Below are 18,298 nucleotides of genomic sequence, written 5' to 3'. Positions count from 1 at the left end.
AACTGATGTTCAGAATCAACAAACACAACTTTATATCCTAATTCTCAAAAAAGTGCACGTGGAACTACAGGAGGAATCATAAAATCAACAGGTCCAAATACCAAATAGGGTATCACCAGAATTATGCAGAATGTTTGGGAAATGTAACAAATTTCAGTAATAATATAATTCAGGTTTGCCATCAACAAGGAAGTCTGCAGTTCTAGTGACTGTGAATCATTATTCTGAAGTCTGGAACACACATGATTTAGATGTTGGAAAATGTAAAACCCTTCAGTGCATAGGAGAAAATGCAAACCCTTTCAAATAAAAATGAAAGTAAATAACACAAACAAGCAGAAATCCACATTTAAAATGAATACAGTAATCATAACAGGCAGAAGTAGATGAAAATTAAGGCATAAATTTCCCCGTTTTCACAGATGATCTAGCAAGATTCTTTCAATTTCATTCAAAAAAGCAGCAGAATCCACGATAAAATCAAGTGATGAAGTTAAGGAGTAAAAGAAATTTGCAGTACATGGTACAGTATAACACCTAAATGTCAGTATGCATTAGAAACATTTCGAATGGAAAAAGTACACAATGTATTACATGGAAAATTTTTGGACCAAAATTCATAATAGAATGGGTGGAACTAAGAAGCAACCATACTAGTATTAAAATTTTGTAAGTATATCACAGCTCACTGTATGACAAATATTTAAATTCATCTTCAATGCTAACAAGTAAACATATGAGTGACTTATGTATTATTTCTGTGTCTTTTGGAATGGTGATCAGCCAGGTCGTCACATTCTACATGTTGTCTTCTCTTGACTCAAATCATGTTCCCTTCAAAGGCATTTTCAGCTTGATGAACCACCCAAAAATCATACAGCTACATCATGGTGGTAGGGAGCCTGACTAATGACGCATATACTGTGTTTAGTGAGGAGAGTCTAAATCATATACACAGAATGGGCAGGTGCATTATCATGGTGGAGCTGCTAAGTTGTTGCTACCAACAGATCTGGCAATTTGCACCACACAGCATCACAAAGGTGATGAAAAATTTCCGGTAGTGTTCCTTTGCGACAGTTTGGCTTTGGGGTGTGTAATCACGATGGACCACCCCCCCTGTGAGTCGAAGAAAATAGTTAACATGATAAGGAAATTGGATATTTCCACTGTGACAACTGCATCTTGGTTTCTGGATCATATCCATAAACCCACATCTGACTGCCTGTGATCACAATGTTCAGAAAGCTGGGGTTACTGTTTGCACTGTCAGCATATCATGTGCCATTTCCAGACAGTATTGCTTCTACTCACTTGGCAGCAGTTACAGTATGAATTTTGTGGACAATTTGCTCATGCACAAATCATTGATCACAATTGAATGTATCTACCCAATGCTTCCCCCAACCTCATTTGCAAGTTCTTACACTGTGAAACAATGATCTTCCACGAGTAAAGTCCACACTTGCTCAATGACATGATCATTTTGGCTTGTTAAGGGTCCACTTGATGTGCAGTCATCTTTGAAGCCATTGTACCTTTGTGTTGCTCATGGCATTGCTCTGAATGCCTGTTGAATCTTGCAGGAAAGAATAAGGTTCAATACTTTTTCAACACACCTCATATGTTACTACATGAAGTATTGTTGTTGTTATATCTATGAGGTTCATAGCAACCAAACACAGAATACTAGCAGCCGAAGAGTTCCAACTTCTACAGACTCAGAAATAATGAGCCTGGTGATGAACAGAAGTTCAACAAACAGCAAGTTAAGGCAATCTTTGTCATTGCTACAGGGAGTAAAAACGAGCGAATATAAGTTTTCTGTTCAGAATGATAGTATATGCTAGTCACTCATTTTTGCTTCCTACAGTAATGACAAAGATCGCCTTAACTTACTATTTACAATTACGGAATGGACAGATTACTACTCAATGTAAAGATGAAACACTGGGTGCAGACAGGCACAATGAAAAGACTGTTACACATTAACCTTTTGGCCAAACCTTCCACCACAAAAGAAAAACACCTATGCATTCACACATCAAGATCGCATCCCATATACATGACTGCTACTATCTCTGCTCAGGCTCAGTCTGGTCTGAGCAACGATAGATAGTGGTCAGACGTGTGTAAGGAGAGCTTGATGTGTGAATGCGTGTGTGTTTTTCTTTTGTGATGAAGGGTTTTTCCAAATGCTTAATGTGTACCAGTCTTTTCATTATGCCTATCTGCAATTCAATGTGGCATCTTTACGGTGAGTACAAACCTACCCTTTCCATCATGCACCTGATCATGCATGGACAGGGCTGGTCATAGTGTCATGACACCAAGCCATCAGAGGTGCACATGATGCAAAGTCAGCGGCCTCGGTAGTGACTGACAACCATCGGTGTCCACTGAGGGCACCGACCAAACCCATGGGCCCAGGGAGCAGAGCCCAGATGGAACCGCTGTGAGCAGATAAAATAGCATATGGGACTGGTGACCATGAAGCAGCTCCTCTGGGCTACTATTGCCAACTGGAATGAATCTATATAAACTCAAGAACCTATTGAGAGCTTCCTCGGCAGAAGATCGAGTGATATATTTTTTCATCTGAGTTTTCCACTTTTCCATTGGGCTAGGGATGAAAGAGAGGGGTCGTAACATGCCAGATACCACTCTCTGTACAAATACCTAGAGACACAAACTGCGGGTCATTGTCTGTCACAAGGAGATATGGCGATTATTCTAGTGAAAAAATATTTGAGGGAGCTGTGGCCATAGCTGCTGAGGACATGGAAGAGCAACAAACCACATGAGGAAATTTTGAGAAAGCATCAACTACAACAAGCTGAAAGGAGTTAAGGAAGAGACATGTAAAATCAGCATGAATGCACTCCCAGGGGCGCTGGTGTGTGGGCAAGGGAAAAGAGAGGCCTGTGGTACCGCTTGATGGGTGGCACACTGCGGGCAGACTGTCACAACATGCATGATCTCATTGTCAATATCTGGCCAAAACACAGTGGCAGGCTAGTAATTTGTATGAGAAACACCCCAATGATTCTGATGGAGAAGGTGCACGATGTCCTGCCAAAGACAGGTGGGTTCACAATCCTGGGTGCCGACTCTTCAGTAGCCAACACCATCAAGAACTGGGAGGCAGTGGCGGAGAGCATAATAATTACGCAAAGGAGCCAATGATCTGCCTGGTGGTTTATCCAGTCAGCTATGTCAGACGAATTGAACAACCTGACGAAAAACAGAATCGAGTGCAACAGCCGCTGAAATCTGAGATCTAGTAATGGGAAAATCATCCAGAGTGTTTTGGGCTTTGATGTCTAAATGGAATCACAACTCTTCATCCTGTTCAAATTCCGGATAACGGCCAATCGGTAACTGAGAAAGAGCATCTACATTAGCATGTTGTGCTGTGGGTCAGAAATTAATCTTATAGTTGTAGTGGGACAAAAACAGAGCCCAGCACTGCAGGCAATGGGCTGTTTTGTCTGGTAAAAATGCCAAAGAACTGAAAGAGAAACCAGAGGTTTATAATCATAATGGAACAAAACTTAGAACCATACAGGGATACATGCAATTTTTTGAGCATGTACACAATAGCAAGGGCTGCTTTTTCTATCTGCAAGTAGCACTATTGCAACTGATTCAGATTTTTGGAAGTGTACGCAATCGGGCATTCGGAACTGTCTGCATATTTGTGCTCAAGAGACCCAAGGCCATACTAGCAAGTGTCTGTGGTCAAATAAAATGTTGGCCTAGTTGGAAGGTAACAAAGCAATGTGCCAAGTTTGTTTTCCTTAATTGGGTAAAAGCACATTCACAAGTGTGTGGCCAGTGTAAACTAACATCTTTAAGTAAGAGAGCATGAAGTGGCTGTGCCAATGCGGCTGCACCAGGAAGATATTTATGGTAGTATGGAATTTTTCTGAGAAAGGCTTGCAACTCTTTGACATTGGTAGAATGTGGCGAAGCTGTAATGACATTGACATTGACATTGACAAGAAGGCATGAAGACTTGACACCAGCACCTCAGACTTCAAAACCAAGATAAACGATAGATGGGCAAAAAAATGTGATTTGTCCAAGTTACATTTCAAACCAGCAGCCTGTAGCACCATGAACAAGGCAAAAAGGTCCTGCAAACTTTCATCTGTTGAGAACTCAAGGTCCCAATATTGTCCAGGTAGTTAACCCTTAGCTTCTCAGATCATTTTCTGTTCTCTCTCCACACACTGTCTCAAACTGAAAAAATGTGACATTAATACTACACAAAAAATGTATTCAAATAAATTTTAAAGTTTATTTTTATGGAAAAAACATTGTACAAAATGAACACAATTATACATGATAAAGTTAATGCTATGGAAACTCAAATACCCTGCACTCTTTTACTTTTTGCTATATTTTTATTGTTTATTATACATGCAATAATGAAAACATAAAAAACTCCCACAAAACATTCAAAAAATGAAAATTACACAAGTAATTTTCAAATTTTTAGTTTTCTCCTCAGAGTTTTTCTTTGCACTTGGAAATTTTTGTAGAGAAATCTAATTAGACTGGATTCTTGCAACAATGACAAATATGTCTTTCTCTTCTTTTTTGGGTCACAGGTGGAGCATGTTTTGCATTTTTCCAATCATTCTACAATGACTTCAATTCTTAGTTCTGCTACACCCAAAACACGGTGAATAGATAAACGAAGTTCATGGGCTATGTGACAGTTGACTCACTTTTTACCTGTAGTGTTACCAACAAGTTTGCAAGCTGCTTCAGAAATTTAAACCAGCTCACCCAAACTTTGCATGAACTGTGAAGGACAAACACATTCACTCCACTAATGTCCAACATATGGAAAAATAATGCCATTAGCCATCATTGGAAAAGGCTTCGATGACCAGCGATATGTATTTTGACTAAATATATTTCTGGTAGAACCTTTAGCTAAAGATTCAGTCTCTACAATTCCGTCTTCATCACTTTGAACACTTGTTTCATTCAAGGATTTCACAAGTGGAAAACAAATTTGTCTTCACTTTCACACTGTTCCTATTCTGATTTATGTCCACTATCAATTTCATTGTCACTGTCTAGTCCTACATCACTTTCTAAACTGTCCTGAAAACATTTTAAAACAGTATCCTCAAAGTCAGGGTCCGTAACATGAACAGCAGATGAAGACTTGGCTACTGAATCCGCAACGCAAAGTCCCAGGGGCAGTCTCAGAGACTGCTAGCATGAAGGACGCAGTAATAGTATAGATTTATGCCACATTAAAGTGGCTATTGACAAACAAAATTACTGCAGCTTCAGGAAAGAACAACTAGATAATGGTGTAATCTCCTACCCCATCCCTATGAGATTAGCAACAGAGTAACAATAAATGCTAGTGGTCTGTCATATTGCTCCTCGGACATTAAGAGTTAATACAACCTTGCACGGAGGCCGTGACTCACTCCAAATATGATTGGAAAATGGCAGAGGCACCAGCCATGCTGAATGGCAGGCACTGGTATCAATATAATCCAAACGGAGTACTCATTATGAGAACACATTTGGAATTATCATCCAGAGGCAGTTTCTAAGTAGGCTTCTCATAAGTCTCTTTTGGAAAAATACTAAATCCCAGAAATCCATGCTACGAGTTAACCAAGATGGGGCAAGGGATAGGTATCAATAAGAGACCGAAGTTGTAGACACTTAAAATCACCACAGAGTTGAAGGTTACCATTAGGTCTTTTGACAACCATCAATGGAGTAGACCACCATTCACTAGAGGAGACACGCATGATAACACCCAAAGATCTGAGTCGATCTTGTTCCAATTTGACTTTCTCAAATAAAGCTACTGGAACTGGGCGGGCACAAAAATGGGGCGGGACATTTGTTTCATTGTGATGTGAATCTCGAGATCAGTAGCACACCCTAAACATTCTGAAAACAGAGAGGAAAATTCTGAACAGCGTGTCCAATTGTTTGTACAGAACTTGATCCGATACCAGATGTACTTCATCAGAAATAGAGAACCCAAAATTTTTAAAGGCATCTAACCCAAATAAGTTTTCAGTGTTGACAACATCCACTACCAGAAAGGTCAAAGGCCAAACAACTGCTACGTACACTATGGATGCCAGTGATTCAAGATCTACATAGGTTTGAAAATTTAACAAAGTTACGACTTCACCCATGTCCACTTGAATTTTTATCACCTTGTCCATCACACATACTTCAATTCAGAGTTTGTTCTCGGCTACCATCACTTAGGAAACAGTGTTTACATCCATGTTCATGTCTGGTGAAGGAGTTTGGGAGTTGCACACAGATGTAATATTTATTTATTTACTTTTTACAATGGTTGCATGTCACTGAATGTTTTGGGCACGCGGCTTGCTCATGATGAGCAAAACAATAAGGGCATGCAGCCACTGTTGTGACACTGAATGTTGCTGGTGCTTACATCCATGGCCGTGACGTTGTCTTACTCCTGTGAGCTAACTGATGGTGGCCAAGGAGGAGGGGAAGCAATTGGGGCATCTTCACATCATGATTCTATCTCATATCCTGCCCCCCCTAGACACTTCAAAAGACTGAGCAACGTTCAGAACATCTGTGAGAGAGATTTTCACTTTGCAAAGCACGTTCAAGGATTTCCTTATCAGGAGCCAGGTTTATTATAGCATTACGAACAATCAAATCAGCATGAGACCTGTTGGGCCTCAGTAACAAACTGGCAATGACGGATAAGCCCATGAAGTTCCGCTGCCCAAGCTCTGTACGACAGTTGCAGCCGCTTTTGACAATGGTAGAACTCAATGCGAGCAGCAATAATACAAGTACATTTGCAATGATAATTAGAGAGCAACTGACACATTTCATCAAAAGAGAGACTGGCAGGTTTCTGAAGAGGAACTAACTGACACAAAAGGTGATAAACATGAAGCGAAATCTATGACAAAAATAAAGCTTTACACAAATTGGGGTCAATGATTCCAAAAAACTTGAAAATGTTGCTGAAGGTGGTTTTCACATGCGTCCCAATTTTCCACAGAATCATCGTACGGAGGAAACGGTAGGGTTTGCATCAACACCAGTGGAACATGGCACTTCAATGAGGCTGCCACATTGTTTAATGTGATGGTGAGAGCCTGCTGGTAGCCAGTGAGAATGTTGTTATTCACCAAGAGACTGAAGAACTTCTTCCACTGACATTTTGGCTTTATGTCAAATCAAAGAAATGAAATACTTAGAGTACAACACCATACTCATCGCCAAGTATGTTGTAATGTTGTATAGACACAATATCAGAAGTAAAATCAACTAAGTTTTATTCTACTTCCACATACAGAGATCCACAATTACACTGACTGAAGTGTTGAACAGTACAAAGCCTCATTAATCTAGAACACATCAATACCGAGTCTTCTAGGTGAGTGTATGGTAAGCAAGTAAACATGAGTGAGGCTCAGGGCCCACCATGCCAGGCTGTTGTGCATACGCCACACACCACAGTACTTGCTGGATGGTCTGTAAACTTCGTGAGGCAACCTATTTAGGCCAGCCATGGAGGCACTTGTATCATGCACTGTTTGATTACATGTGCTCACACTACAGGGTTACGAAACTCAATTTCTGTATCAACTGCTTTATGTTTCCTTTTCTCTCTCTCTCTCTCTCTCCTCCCCTCCCCCTCGAGTTATTGCTGCTTTTATGAGCTCATAAATTTATGAAATTTCAGTGTAATGGAAAAACAACAAACTAATGAAGTTTTTAAAACTACAATTTAATAAATTACCTGCTTTCCTGTATTTCTGGCTCTAACAATTTGGAGGCAAGAGATGAATCCTCTTTGAACACTTCTACTGTTCTCTCCGCCAATGTCATGAGGTCTTCTGGATTGCCATTATTTAGCAACCCTTCACGGAACTCTCTTTCCAACAATAAATGTGGACACTCCAGAGCAGAAGAAAGTAAGTAAGACTTAACATTACGACATGATTCTTCAAAGCCTTTCACAGGATGACGTTGGAGTAACAGAGAATGCAGTTTCTGGATTACCAACTGTCTCTGTAAACAAATTTTGAAATTTTCAATTAAAGTCAAACTTAAGATACCAACACCATTTCAAATCATGCTACATTTCAGAAAATACTGGAAGAATAGAAATATTAGTAGGATAAATTACAGACTTTTACACACACATGCTCTTTGCTTATCAAGAGGCTTAAAGGGACATGGGCTGGGAAAGTGTATTCCTATATTTTATCTAGTTGGTTGTATTGGCATGTTTTGTATTTCTCTTTCTAAAAACAACTCACCATTTTGGATAGTTTTTAATGTACTGGTAATAAAGCAATTTGAGTAAAATGCAATGAGGTTTAAGAAGTACTGTGGCAAGTGTCAGAAACAGCTGTTGTATGTAATGATATTGGCATTTGTTTAGTGTCATTTACAAAACTTATGATAATCATATATCAGAATGCCCTCATTCCAATTCTAGTCATAATTTAAAATGCTGCATTTGGTTAACTTTGTTCTCAAAATTTTATTATTATCCTTATCCCAAAAATTGTACAATTCTTGCTGCAAATTCAGTAAAACAGCAGTCTTACATCAGATTCTATACAATCTACTGAATTATGCAAGAACAGGCAGAACTAACACAGTGAATTAAATAAGAGTCAACCTCAAATAATGCATAAATCTTGAGAATGACAAGTTTATCCAAGACTGGAATCACAGAAATCAAATATTTCAGACTGGAGGATTCTTACTTTGGAAATGAAAGGTGATGGAGAGAAATGAAAGGGTACACAAGTGATAACAAAAAACTCTTGTCAAGTGCAAACAGTACTATGACAAAAGACACCAAGAAGCTGGACAGAGGAAGCACGGAGCAAGGGGGATAGCAGGACACAAGGATACAAAGGACAGAGAGAGATAACCCAGGTGCAGGCATGAGTAGTTGTATATTAAGCACAAGGATACTGAGGAGGGAGGGAACATCTGAAAAACATTGTTGGGGAGGGGAGGGGAAGGGGGAGGGATGGGAAGGGGGAGAGGGAGAGGGAGGGGAAGGGGGATGGAGAGGGAGAGGGAGAGGGAGAGGGAGGGGGAGGGGAGGGATAGGGGAGGGGGAGGGAGGGACGGGTTGCAATTCAAGACAGATGCAGAAAACTTAGAAAACAGTGCAGAACAGGCGCCACACAGGCTTATAAACTTATTTAAAGTGCAGGGTACATAGAAGTAAGAAGCTGGGGAAAGGACGACAAGCAGAAGATAATTTGAGGACAGAGGCAGTGGACTGGGAAGTGGGTAAAGGTAACCAATTCACAAAGAGTTGTGGAAATTAAAGCCAAGAAAACAGTGAAACAAAGGGATGCTTTGTAGTGACAGTTCCTATTTCCAAAATTTAGGTATGATGGTATTTGGGAAAGGAGTGGGTGGTGGGTGAGAGCAGAGAGGGATCATCCAGTCAATGCCAATGGTGAAGCACCATTGTCTGTACGTACACCACCTGATCAAAAGTATCCGGACACCCGGACTAGACGTCACAACAAGCAGATCCGCCAGTGTAAAAGAAGGCTGAGGGTATGCATTGTCAATAGACAAGCAGTAACAGCAGAATGAGTCAGAAAATAGAGCTAAGTGAATTCAGACATGGACTAGTCACTGGATGTCACCGAATAACAAATCTATCAGGGACATTTCAACACTTCTAAAGCTGCCCAAGATGACAGTTGGTGATTTAACTGTGAAGGGGAAATGCAGTGGAACAACAACAGCTAAGACAAGACCAGACAGACATTGTGTACTAACAGGAGCATTGAGGAAGGTGGTTATAAAGAAACATTCCACGTGGGAAAAATATATACAAAAAACAAAGATGCTGTGACTTACCAAACGAGAAAGCACTGGTAGATAGACACAATAAAAAACACACAAACACACACACAAATTTCAAGCTTTCACAATCGACGGTTGCTTCATCAGTAAGGGAAAGACGAAAGGATGTGGGTTTTAAGGGAGAGGGTAAGGAGTCCCTTAAAACCCACATCCTTTCGTCTTTCCCTCTCCTTCCCTCTTTCCTGATGAAGCAACCTTGGGTTGCAAAAGCTTGAAATTTGTGTGTGTATGTGTGTGTGTATGTGTGTGTGTGTGTGTTTTTCTATTGTGTCTATCTACCAGAACTTTCTCGTTTGGTAAGTCACAGCACATTTGTTTTTCATATATATTATTCCCACGTGGAATGTTCCTTTAGAAATCACATGAAATCAGCAGAAGGAACCACTTGTGAGTCCGAAAGTGCTACCAGCAATCCAGTTAACACAATGACTTCGTGTAGGTAATTAAAATGAATGGGGTAAAATGGTCGAGCAGCTCCTCATAAGTCACACATCTCTGTAGTAAATGCTAAACTACACTTGAGGCAGTGTAAAGAGCACTGCTATTAGACAGTGGATGATTGGAAATGAGTGATGGATCCTGCTACCCCTTAGCAAACCAATGAGAGAGCTTGGGTTTGGCAAATGCCCGGAGAATGTTACCTGTAATTATATGCAGAGCCAACTGTGAAGTTTGGAGGAGGCGGTGTTGCGGTATGAGGGTGATTTTCATGGTCAGGGTGTGGTCTCCTTGTTGCACTTAAGGAAACACTAAACGCAGAAAGATATGAACACATTTTACAGCATTGTATGTTGCGTACAGCAGAGGAACCTTTCAGAGATGACGACTGATTGTGTCGGCATGACAATGCTCACTGTCATAAAGCACCACGTGTGAGGCAATAGTTTGTGGACAATAACATTGCTAAAACAGACTTGACTGCCCAGCATCTCTGACCTGAACGCAGTAGTATACCCCTGGAATGATTTAGAATGTCAACTTCACTCCAAACTCCAGTGTTCAACATCACTACTTTCCCTGGATTCAGCTCCTGGGGAAAAATGGGCTGCCAGTCACCCACAGACATCCAGACACCTCACTGAAACTGCCCCCACCAGAATTCAAGGCATAATAAAGTTGAAGTGTGGATACACCCCATATTACCATCCACTAATAAATTCCTGATACTTTTGATCTGATAGTGTATACCACCACTAATTCATTGTCACATGGATTGTATCTTTCTGAAAGAGACCCAGGTAGAAGGTGTGTCCCATACACTGGCCAAGCACTTCTACACCTGCCCTGCCTCTGGTATATTCACTCCCATTAATGAAAGCAACCATATTATTTATCAACTTCACTGTGTGGTTTTGTACAAAACACAGCCTGTGAATGAATGAATGCTTTAGTAATCATGCTGGACTACAAGAAAAGTAGCAACCTAGCACCTGGAGGGAACTCCCAATTCACAAACGATTTCCCATGTGTTGTAGCCAAAGCAGGGGAAAAAATGTTATCATAGTTGGTGTAATAAAGATGACCAAAAAATGTATGACAATACATGCCATTAACATAAAAGTATACCCTAAATCCAACAATTTTCAACAAATGCTCCTGATCATTTTGTGCTTCACAGCTGCTTCATGTAAATATTAATAAGAACCAACACAGCTGTATTAACGTACATTTATTATGGCACAACCAGATTCATTCACAAGGGGAGGCCGCCAATTGTGAAATTCAGATTCGATTCATACTGCGCATAATAAAAGCTCATGGCCAGAGGTGTAATGTGGCAAAGCACCAAGATGCACTTCTCAGCCGTTGTCGAGAAAAACGACAGTTAAAAGAAACCGTTGCGGTGAAATACTCTCTACGATTAACAAATTTCTACAGCGTTGTGGTGCAGTGGTAAGCACTCGGGTTTGTAATCAGAAGGTCGCGGGATCGAATCTCGTGCCATGCAACCTTTTTTTTTTTTTTTTTTTTTTTTTTTTTTTTTTTTTTTTTTTTTTTTAGTAATATGATTACCGGCAATCAGTTGCAACAATTATGCATATAATAAGTTGTTGAAAGTCGTTTCTTGTGGAAAAACTGGCAACTTCGAACATCATTATGTTTTCCGCAAACAAAGTTGTATTTCACAAATGTTATTAATTGTCTTCATAATGTTAACCACGTATAGTTAACGGAAGACGTAGAAACGATATTCCGAAACAAATACGTATAGCGTAAGTCTAACGTTCGAATTAGAACAGAGACCCCACGTACACAAACTTGCTGTGGCAGGTATGAAATATAAACTCCGTTACTCGCTCGTTACACTTTAAGGACAGATGTTGAATGGGCCGAAACGAGCAGCCGCATAACAGCGTGGTTGCCTGCTAACTTCGAAAGAAGGTAGATGCGGTCCCTAGCGCAACTTATAACATCGTCGAAAATCAGTGCGGACGGGAGAGCTTTGGTACACCCTGTTAAACAAACGGAAAAATGGAGGCGGTACAATTGGAGAGCGATCCGCCTTCACCAACATGCATAAGCAATTCATTAATAGTATATATATATATATATATATATATATATATATATATATATATATATATTTGAATTACAAAAAGCTAATAAAAAAAAATTGCACGGCGCGAGATTTTTGAATTACAAAAAGCTAATAAAAAAAAACTGCACGGCGCGAGATTCGATCTGACGACCTCCGGATCATGGACCCGAGCGCTTACCGCTACGCCACGATGCTGTAGAAAATTATCAATCGTAGAGAGTATTTCACCGCAATGGTTTCTTTTAACTGTCGATTTTCTCGACAACGGCTGAGAAGTGCATATTGGTGCTTTGCCACATTACACCTCTGGCCATGAGCTTTTATTATGCGCATTATGAATCGAATCTGCATTTCATAATTGGCGGCCTCCCCTTGTCAGTGATGATGTTCACTAAACGAAACCAGTCTTGACATAGTAAATGTACATTAATACAGCTGTGGTGGTTCTTATTAATACCGATTTTCAATAAACTATCTCGTGTGTCAATTATGGAACATACACTGTGCTCTCATATGATGACTTCTCCAGAGACTAATAAACTCCTATGTACGAGCTGCCAAGGTTTCCACATTCACCAGTTACATTAAATCCAGCTTTCTCTGTTCTTTCAAGAGATTCATTGGGCAGTGGATGGCAGAGCTCATCTTGATTCTGTGTTTTTTGTCTCCTAGAAAGCCTAGTAAATAAATTACACATGGAGTATTAGCACTGATGTGCAATTAGAATGAGGAGATTTCTACCAAATAGGACTATGTATGTTGTTCTTAATGGGGAAAACATAATCAGAAACACAGACAGCATCTGTCTGGCATCGCTCTAAGTATTATGTAGCTGTTATTGTTCATATAAATATACCGGGTGGTTATAATTTGACTTTTCTATTTAACACATTATAACATGGAAACTAATTACCAAATGAGTACCAAAGTTGGTAACATCAATGTCCAGAGTATGGGGTGCATGATTTCCATGTGTCACCATGCCACAGTCCAGTTCCAACTATGGCCACCAGGTGCCATGATCAGTCATCGTGATTCATAGTCTCACACACCTGACCAGTCATAGTGCATTTGCTGACATGTCAACATGAGCTTGGACAAAAGGAGCAGGGCATTATTGTTGAGGCTCTATTATGAAAACAACAGTAATGATGCAGCTGCACTTCGAGAATATTGCTGGCTGAAAGGATTATGGAAGCGTCCTCTTTCTCCACCTGCTGTGCGGAGCATGATGAAGAAGTTCGAATCAACTGGAGAACTGGGCGTCGTTCCGGAAAGAGACCAACGACCGGTTGCACCACAGGTGGTTGATGAAATCTCTGTTGCTATGACAGACAATTCTGCATGCAATTCCTGATTGCAGCCAGTGTGCTTGCCGTGTCATGACAGTTGAACTTCCTGTAGTCCACTGTATGGCAGGTGCTTTGAACCATTCTCAAATGGTATCCATACAAGATCCATATCGTCCAACAGCTTGCACCACAGGATGCACAAAGAAGTGTTGACTTTGCTCTCCACCTTCTCGTAAGGACTGAAGTTGAAAAGGGCTGGTCCTCGACCATCCTACAGACAGATGAAGCTCATTTTTCTCTGATGGGTAAGGTGAGTGCACAGAATTGTCAAGTGTGGGGATCTTTACCTCCAGTCGCTGTGCATGAAGTTCCTCTGTATGGCGAACATGTCACCATATGGTATGGCTTCACAGCTACATTCATCACTGGCCCAGTCTTTTTTGAACAGGCTGGTGCTCAAGGACCAAAGACATGCAGTGTGACTGGCCAGCGTTACTGAGATATGCTTCGCCAGCATGTCATAGCCACCCTAAAGGAGAGAGATGCATTAAAATCAACAGTTATCATTGAAGATGAGGTCCCACTGCACATCGCTCTTAAAGGTCACCTCTCGTATGGACTGAAGTTGAAAAGGGCTGGTCCTCGACCATCCTACAGACAGATGAAGCTCATTTTTCTCTGATGGGTAAGGTGAGTGCACAGAATTGTCAAGTGTGGGGATCTTTACCTCCAGTCGCTGTGCATGAAGTTCCTCTGTATGGCGAACATGTCACCATATGGTATGGCTTCACAGCTACATTCATCACTGGCCCAGTCTTTTTTGAACAGGCTGGTGCTCAAGGACCAAAGACATGCAGTGTGACTGGCCAGCGTTACTGAGATATGCTTCGCCAGCATGTCATAGCCACCCTAAAGGATAGAGATGCATTAAAATCAACAGTTATCATTGAAGATGAGGTCCCACTGCACATCGCTCTTAAAGGTCACCTCTTTCCCTGAAATACATTTGGAAATGAATTATCAGCTAGTTTTTTCCAAATGCTTGATTGGCACGATCACTTGATCTCATTCCCTGTGATTTCTCATTGTGGGGCTATCTGAAGGAAAGGATTTACCAGGGGAATATTCACACCTGTGCTGATCTGAAGCACAGCATATCAAGAGAGGTAGCCAGTATATCCATGAACATGCTTTGTTCTGCTGTGCAGACTGCAGTCCTGAACTTTCAGACTTGTTTGGACACTGATGGGAACCATATTGAGCCCATTTGTAGCACTAATGGTACTGGTGTGTAATGGTACAATGTACCACAGCAGCACATTAAAAGTGGTTCAATTGAGTTGCTTATGCGTAATTTCACTTCCCCATGTGCTTGACATTAATGCCACCAAGTTTGGTCCTCGTACGGCAATTAGTTTCTGTGTTATAACATATTAAATAAGAAAAGTTTAATTATAACTACCCAGTATATTCAAGTCTCCTGCTGCTGCTTTGTCTATACAACGAACCTCTGCTGGTGAGAAAGAGGTATAGGCCTTTCATGATTATAAAAGAATATTTCAATATGTCAGTTACATTTCGTGTACAGCAGTGTATAACTTAATGTGCACCAAATAAAAAGCAGCAACAAGGCTCATAAACATTGATGGATTCATAAGCTTCTTAAACAGCTAAACAGACAAGGGTGGCTTAAAACAGATGATGGAATGGGATACAGAAATTCCTTGTAGATGAGTACAGAAGATTTCAAAAAATTCCATAGATGGTTGAATGATGCATTTTGAAGGAAGATAACAATCTCAAACTGGCAATTTCTGCTTCCATCAGATTAGCAATCACAATTCACACTCATAATTCACTGCACACTATTCGAGCAACAAGCAGTGAATTATGCAACTTCCCAGCAAAAAAACACATGAATCCAAAAATTGTGGTTTTTAATTTTTTTACACAAAAAGTAAAACAGTTTCTGAAAAACTACTTCAGCAAGGGATACAGTTCTGATTCATTTACATAAAGAAAGTTTTTTTCAGCAGCATAGCAGACAACTCTGCTTTCAGCTTTCTACCTCCCACGAATCAAATCTATATGCGGACACTACTCTTAGTGTGGCAAGGTGAAAAAGTCTGCCACAAAGAGACTGCAATAAACAATTGCAGCAATGAGTCTGAACAAAGGATAAATGTGTACTACAATTTACAACAGGAGTGCTGTCATGGCTACGCATCTACATGATCAGGAAGGTTTTTTTTTAACATGCTCCTCTTAGGCAGCCTCTGGTAAATGATGTGCAACAGATTACGTGAGCACGAGCACGCGCGCGCACACACACACACACACACACACACACACACACACACACACACACACATACTGTTGCTACAAGATGTCACTCTGAATGACAGGTAAACATGGAAAAGGCAATATTCATGCCTTCTAAGAACTTTCCTGGTACACACTGCTTAAATCCTTTAAGTTATACGACAGCAATGATACTCAGTTACATAGACTTCTCTGAATTCTAGGCATAACTCTACACAGGGACCCGTAAACAAATTTATCGCTGTGTTGACAAGTTGTCCTGTAGATACTTAGTGCTACCTGTGTGACCCCATCGTGGGTTGCTAGTTATATGTACAAATAACCTAGTTGATACTGTCTGTAGCCCTATGAGGCAGTTCCCAAGTAGAGTCGGAGCACTGTGAATGGTGCTCGGAATATACCCAATAGGCATCACCACCTAATGCAGGGCGCAACACACTGGCTGAAGGTAGGTAAACATGAAAAGTTGTCAGAAATCACAGAGGAGAATTTCCAAACCCTGCAAAACAGAGATACATGGCAAAACAGAGATACATGGCAAAAAGAGTGGGACACCAGCAATAATGCACAGCAATAATGCACAACTTCTTCCCAACAACTAAAAGCAGCTGGCAATGAGACATAGTGACTCCAGCCGGGGTATAGCCCACTTGATGACTGAGCACAGCCCTTCTCCAGCATGAATCTCAGTCAGGAGACAGAATGCATCATGCGGAGAAAGTGTGTCTGCAGAATACATACTCTTCCGCAGTTACATTCTGAACCATACAAAACTGCTGCACTCGACAAACAAAGAAATTTTGGCAACCACTATGAGACTCTAGAATATGGATAGAACTAAATACTGTTTCAGTAACATATCCAGGACACTATACAAAGAATACAGACAAAGACAATTATACAGAAAGACAACACAACACACAGTAACTGTAGGGAAATCCAGTGAAGGTACTTCAAATGAGGATAGCACAGACATAGAGAACAAAACTGAGAAATGTATATAACCAAATGATCCATAATGAGGAAACTTGAAAATACAAGGACACTAATAGCAAAATTAGTCATTATTACATGAATATGCATAGACTAGACATACAGCCCAAACAGAGTTAGTCACACACACACACACACACACACACACACACACACACACACCAGAATTCCTGGACAAGGGCGAATACATTTAGTTTATATATAAAACAACATTAAAAATAAATCTCATTTTCTGATATAGTACCTGCTAAGAAAATGTAAAAGTGACCCTAAAATAACTAGGACAAGATCATGTCCAGTAACTGTATATGAAAGGATACATAAAAAGTATATAAACTTAGAAGTTGGCCTCAGATGCACAGAACAGACACTCCAGTGTTTCAAAGACCCTGTATCTTAACAGAAAAAGACATTAGAATAATTTAATCCATAGGCACCACATGCTGTCCAGTAAGATTATTATTATTATTATTATTATTATCACTTTTCATGGCTTCATGGAATGGCACAAGTCTTTTATAATCATCACACGCCTTTATCTCAATCAATTCGAGCTTTATGACAGGACAATTGTAAAATGAACTATGAATCAATATGTACTTTAAACATGATGACTGTAAAATGTATGACCTGTTATACATTCTACATAACAGATGTAAAACTTTATGGTAATAAATAACTAAGTTGTTAAAAACTTGTAATGAAATGGACAGGGAAACTTGCAGATGATCAGAATTTGATAAAAAGATTAGCAGCTGACTCAACACACAAGGAAGTAACAGATCTGGTATTATTTGTATATGCAATCAGCAGTCAGTCACTGGAATGAGGCACAAGCTGCAGGTATCTAGGAGTTTCTATGTGCAGCAATTTAATATGGAATGGACACATAAAAACAGCTTTAGTGAGTACACAAGCCTGACTCAGGTTTACCGGAAGAACCTTAAGGAAGTGTAATCCATACACAAAAGATATTACTTACAAAACCTTTGTTTGGCCAAATCTTGAGTATTGTCCATCTAACTTCAGTTGTTGTCAAGTTATATAACCAGAAAAGGTAGGAAAGCTTCAAAGTAAAACAGAAGTGATTCCTGGCATTCCCCAAGGTAGTGTTATAGGCCCTTTGCTGTTACTTATCTATATAAACGATTTGGGAGGCAATGTGAGGAGCCATCTTAGGTTGTTTGCAGATGATCCTGTTGGTTATCGACCAGTAAAGTCATCAGGAGATCAAAACAAATTTCAA

General features: G+C 40.2%; 1 protein-coding gene across 4 annotated transcripts in view; it reads right to left on the bottom strand.

The window, feature by feature from the left end:
* Positions 1 to 18,298, bottom strand: part of LOC126236491 (uncharacterized) — a 149,799-nt gene that overhangs the window by 87,870 nt on the left and 43,631 nt on the right. For all 4 annotated transcript variants that reach the window (XM_049945847.1, XM_049945844.1, XM_049945845.1 and 1 more), the window contains exon 6: positions 7,796 to 8,067. In XM_049945847.1, the coding sequence (XP_049801804.1) occupies positions 7,796 to 8,067 (272 nt within the window). The remainder of the gene's footprint in view (positions 1 to 7,795; positions 8,068 to 18,298) is intronic.

This window comes from Schistocerca nitens, chromosome 2 (genome assembly GCF_023898315.1).
Source record: "Schistocerca nitens isolate TAMUIC-IGC-003100 chromosome 2, iqSchNite1.1, whole genome shotgun sequence".
NCBI lineage: Eukaryota > Metazoa > Arthropoda > Insecta > Orthoptera > Acrididae > Schistocerca > Schistocerca nitens.
This window is presented reverse-complemented; position numbering and strand designations above follow the sequence as displayed.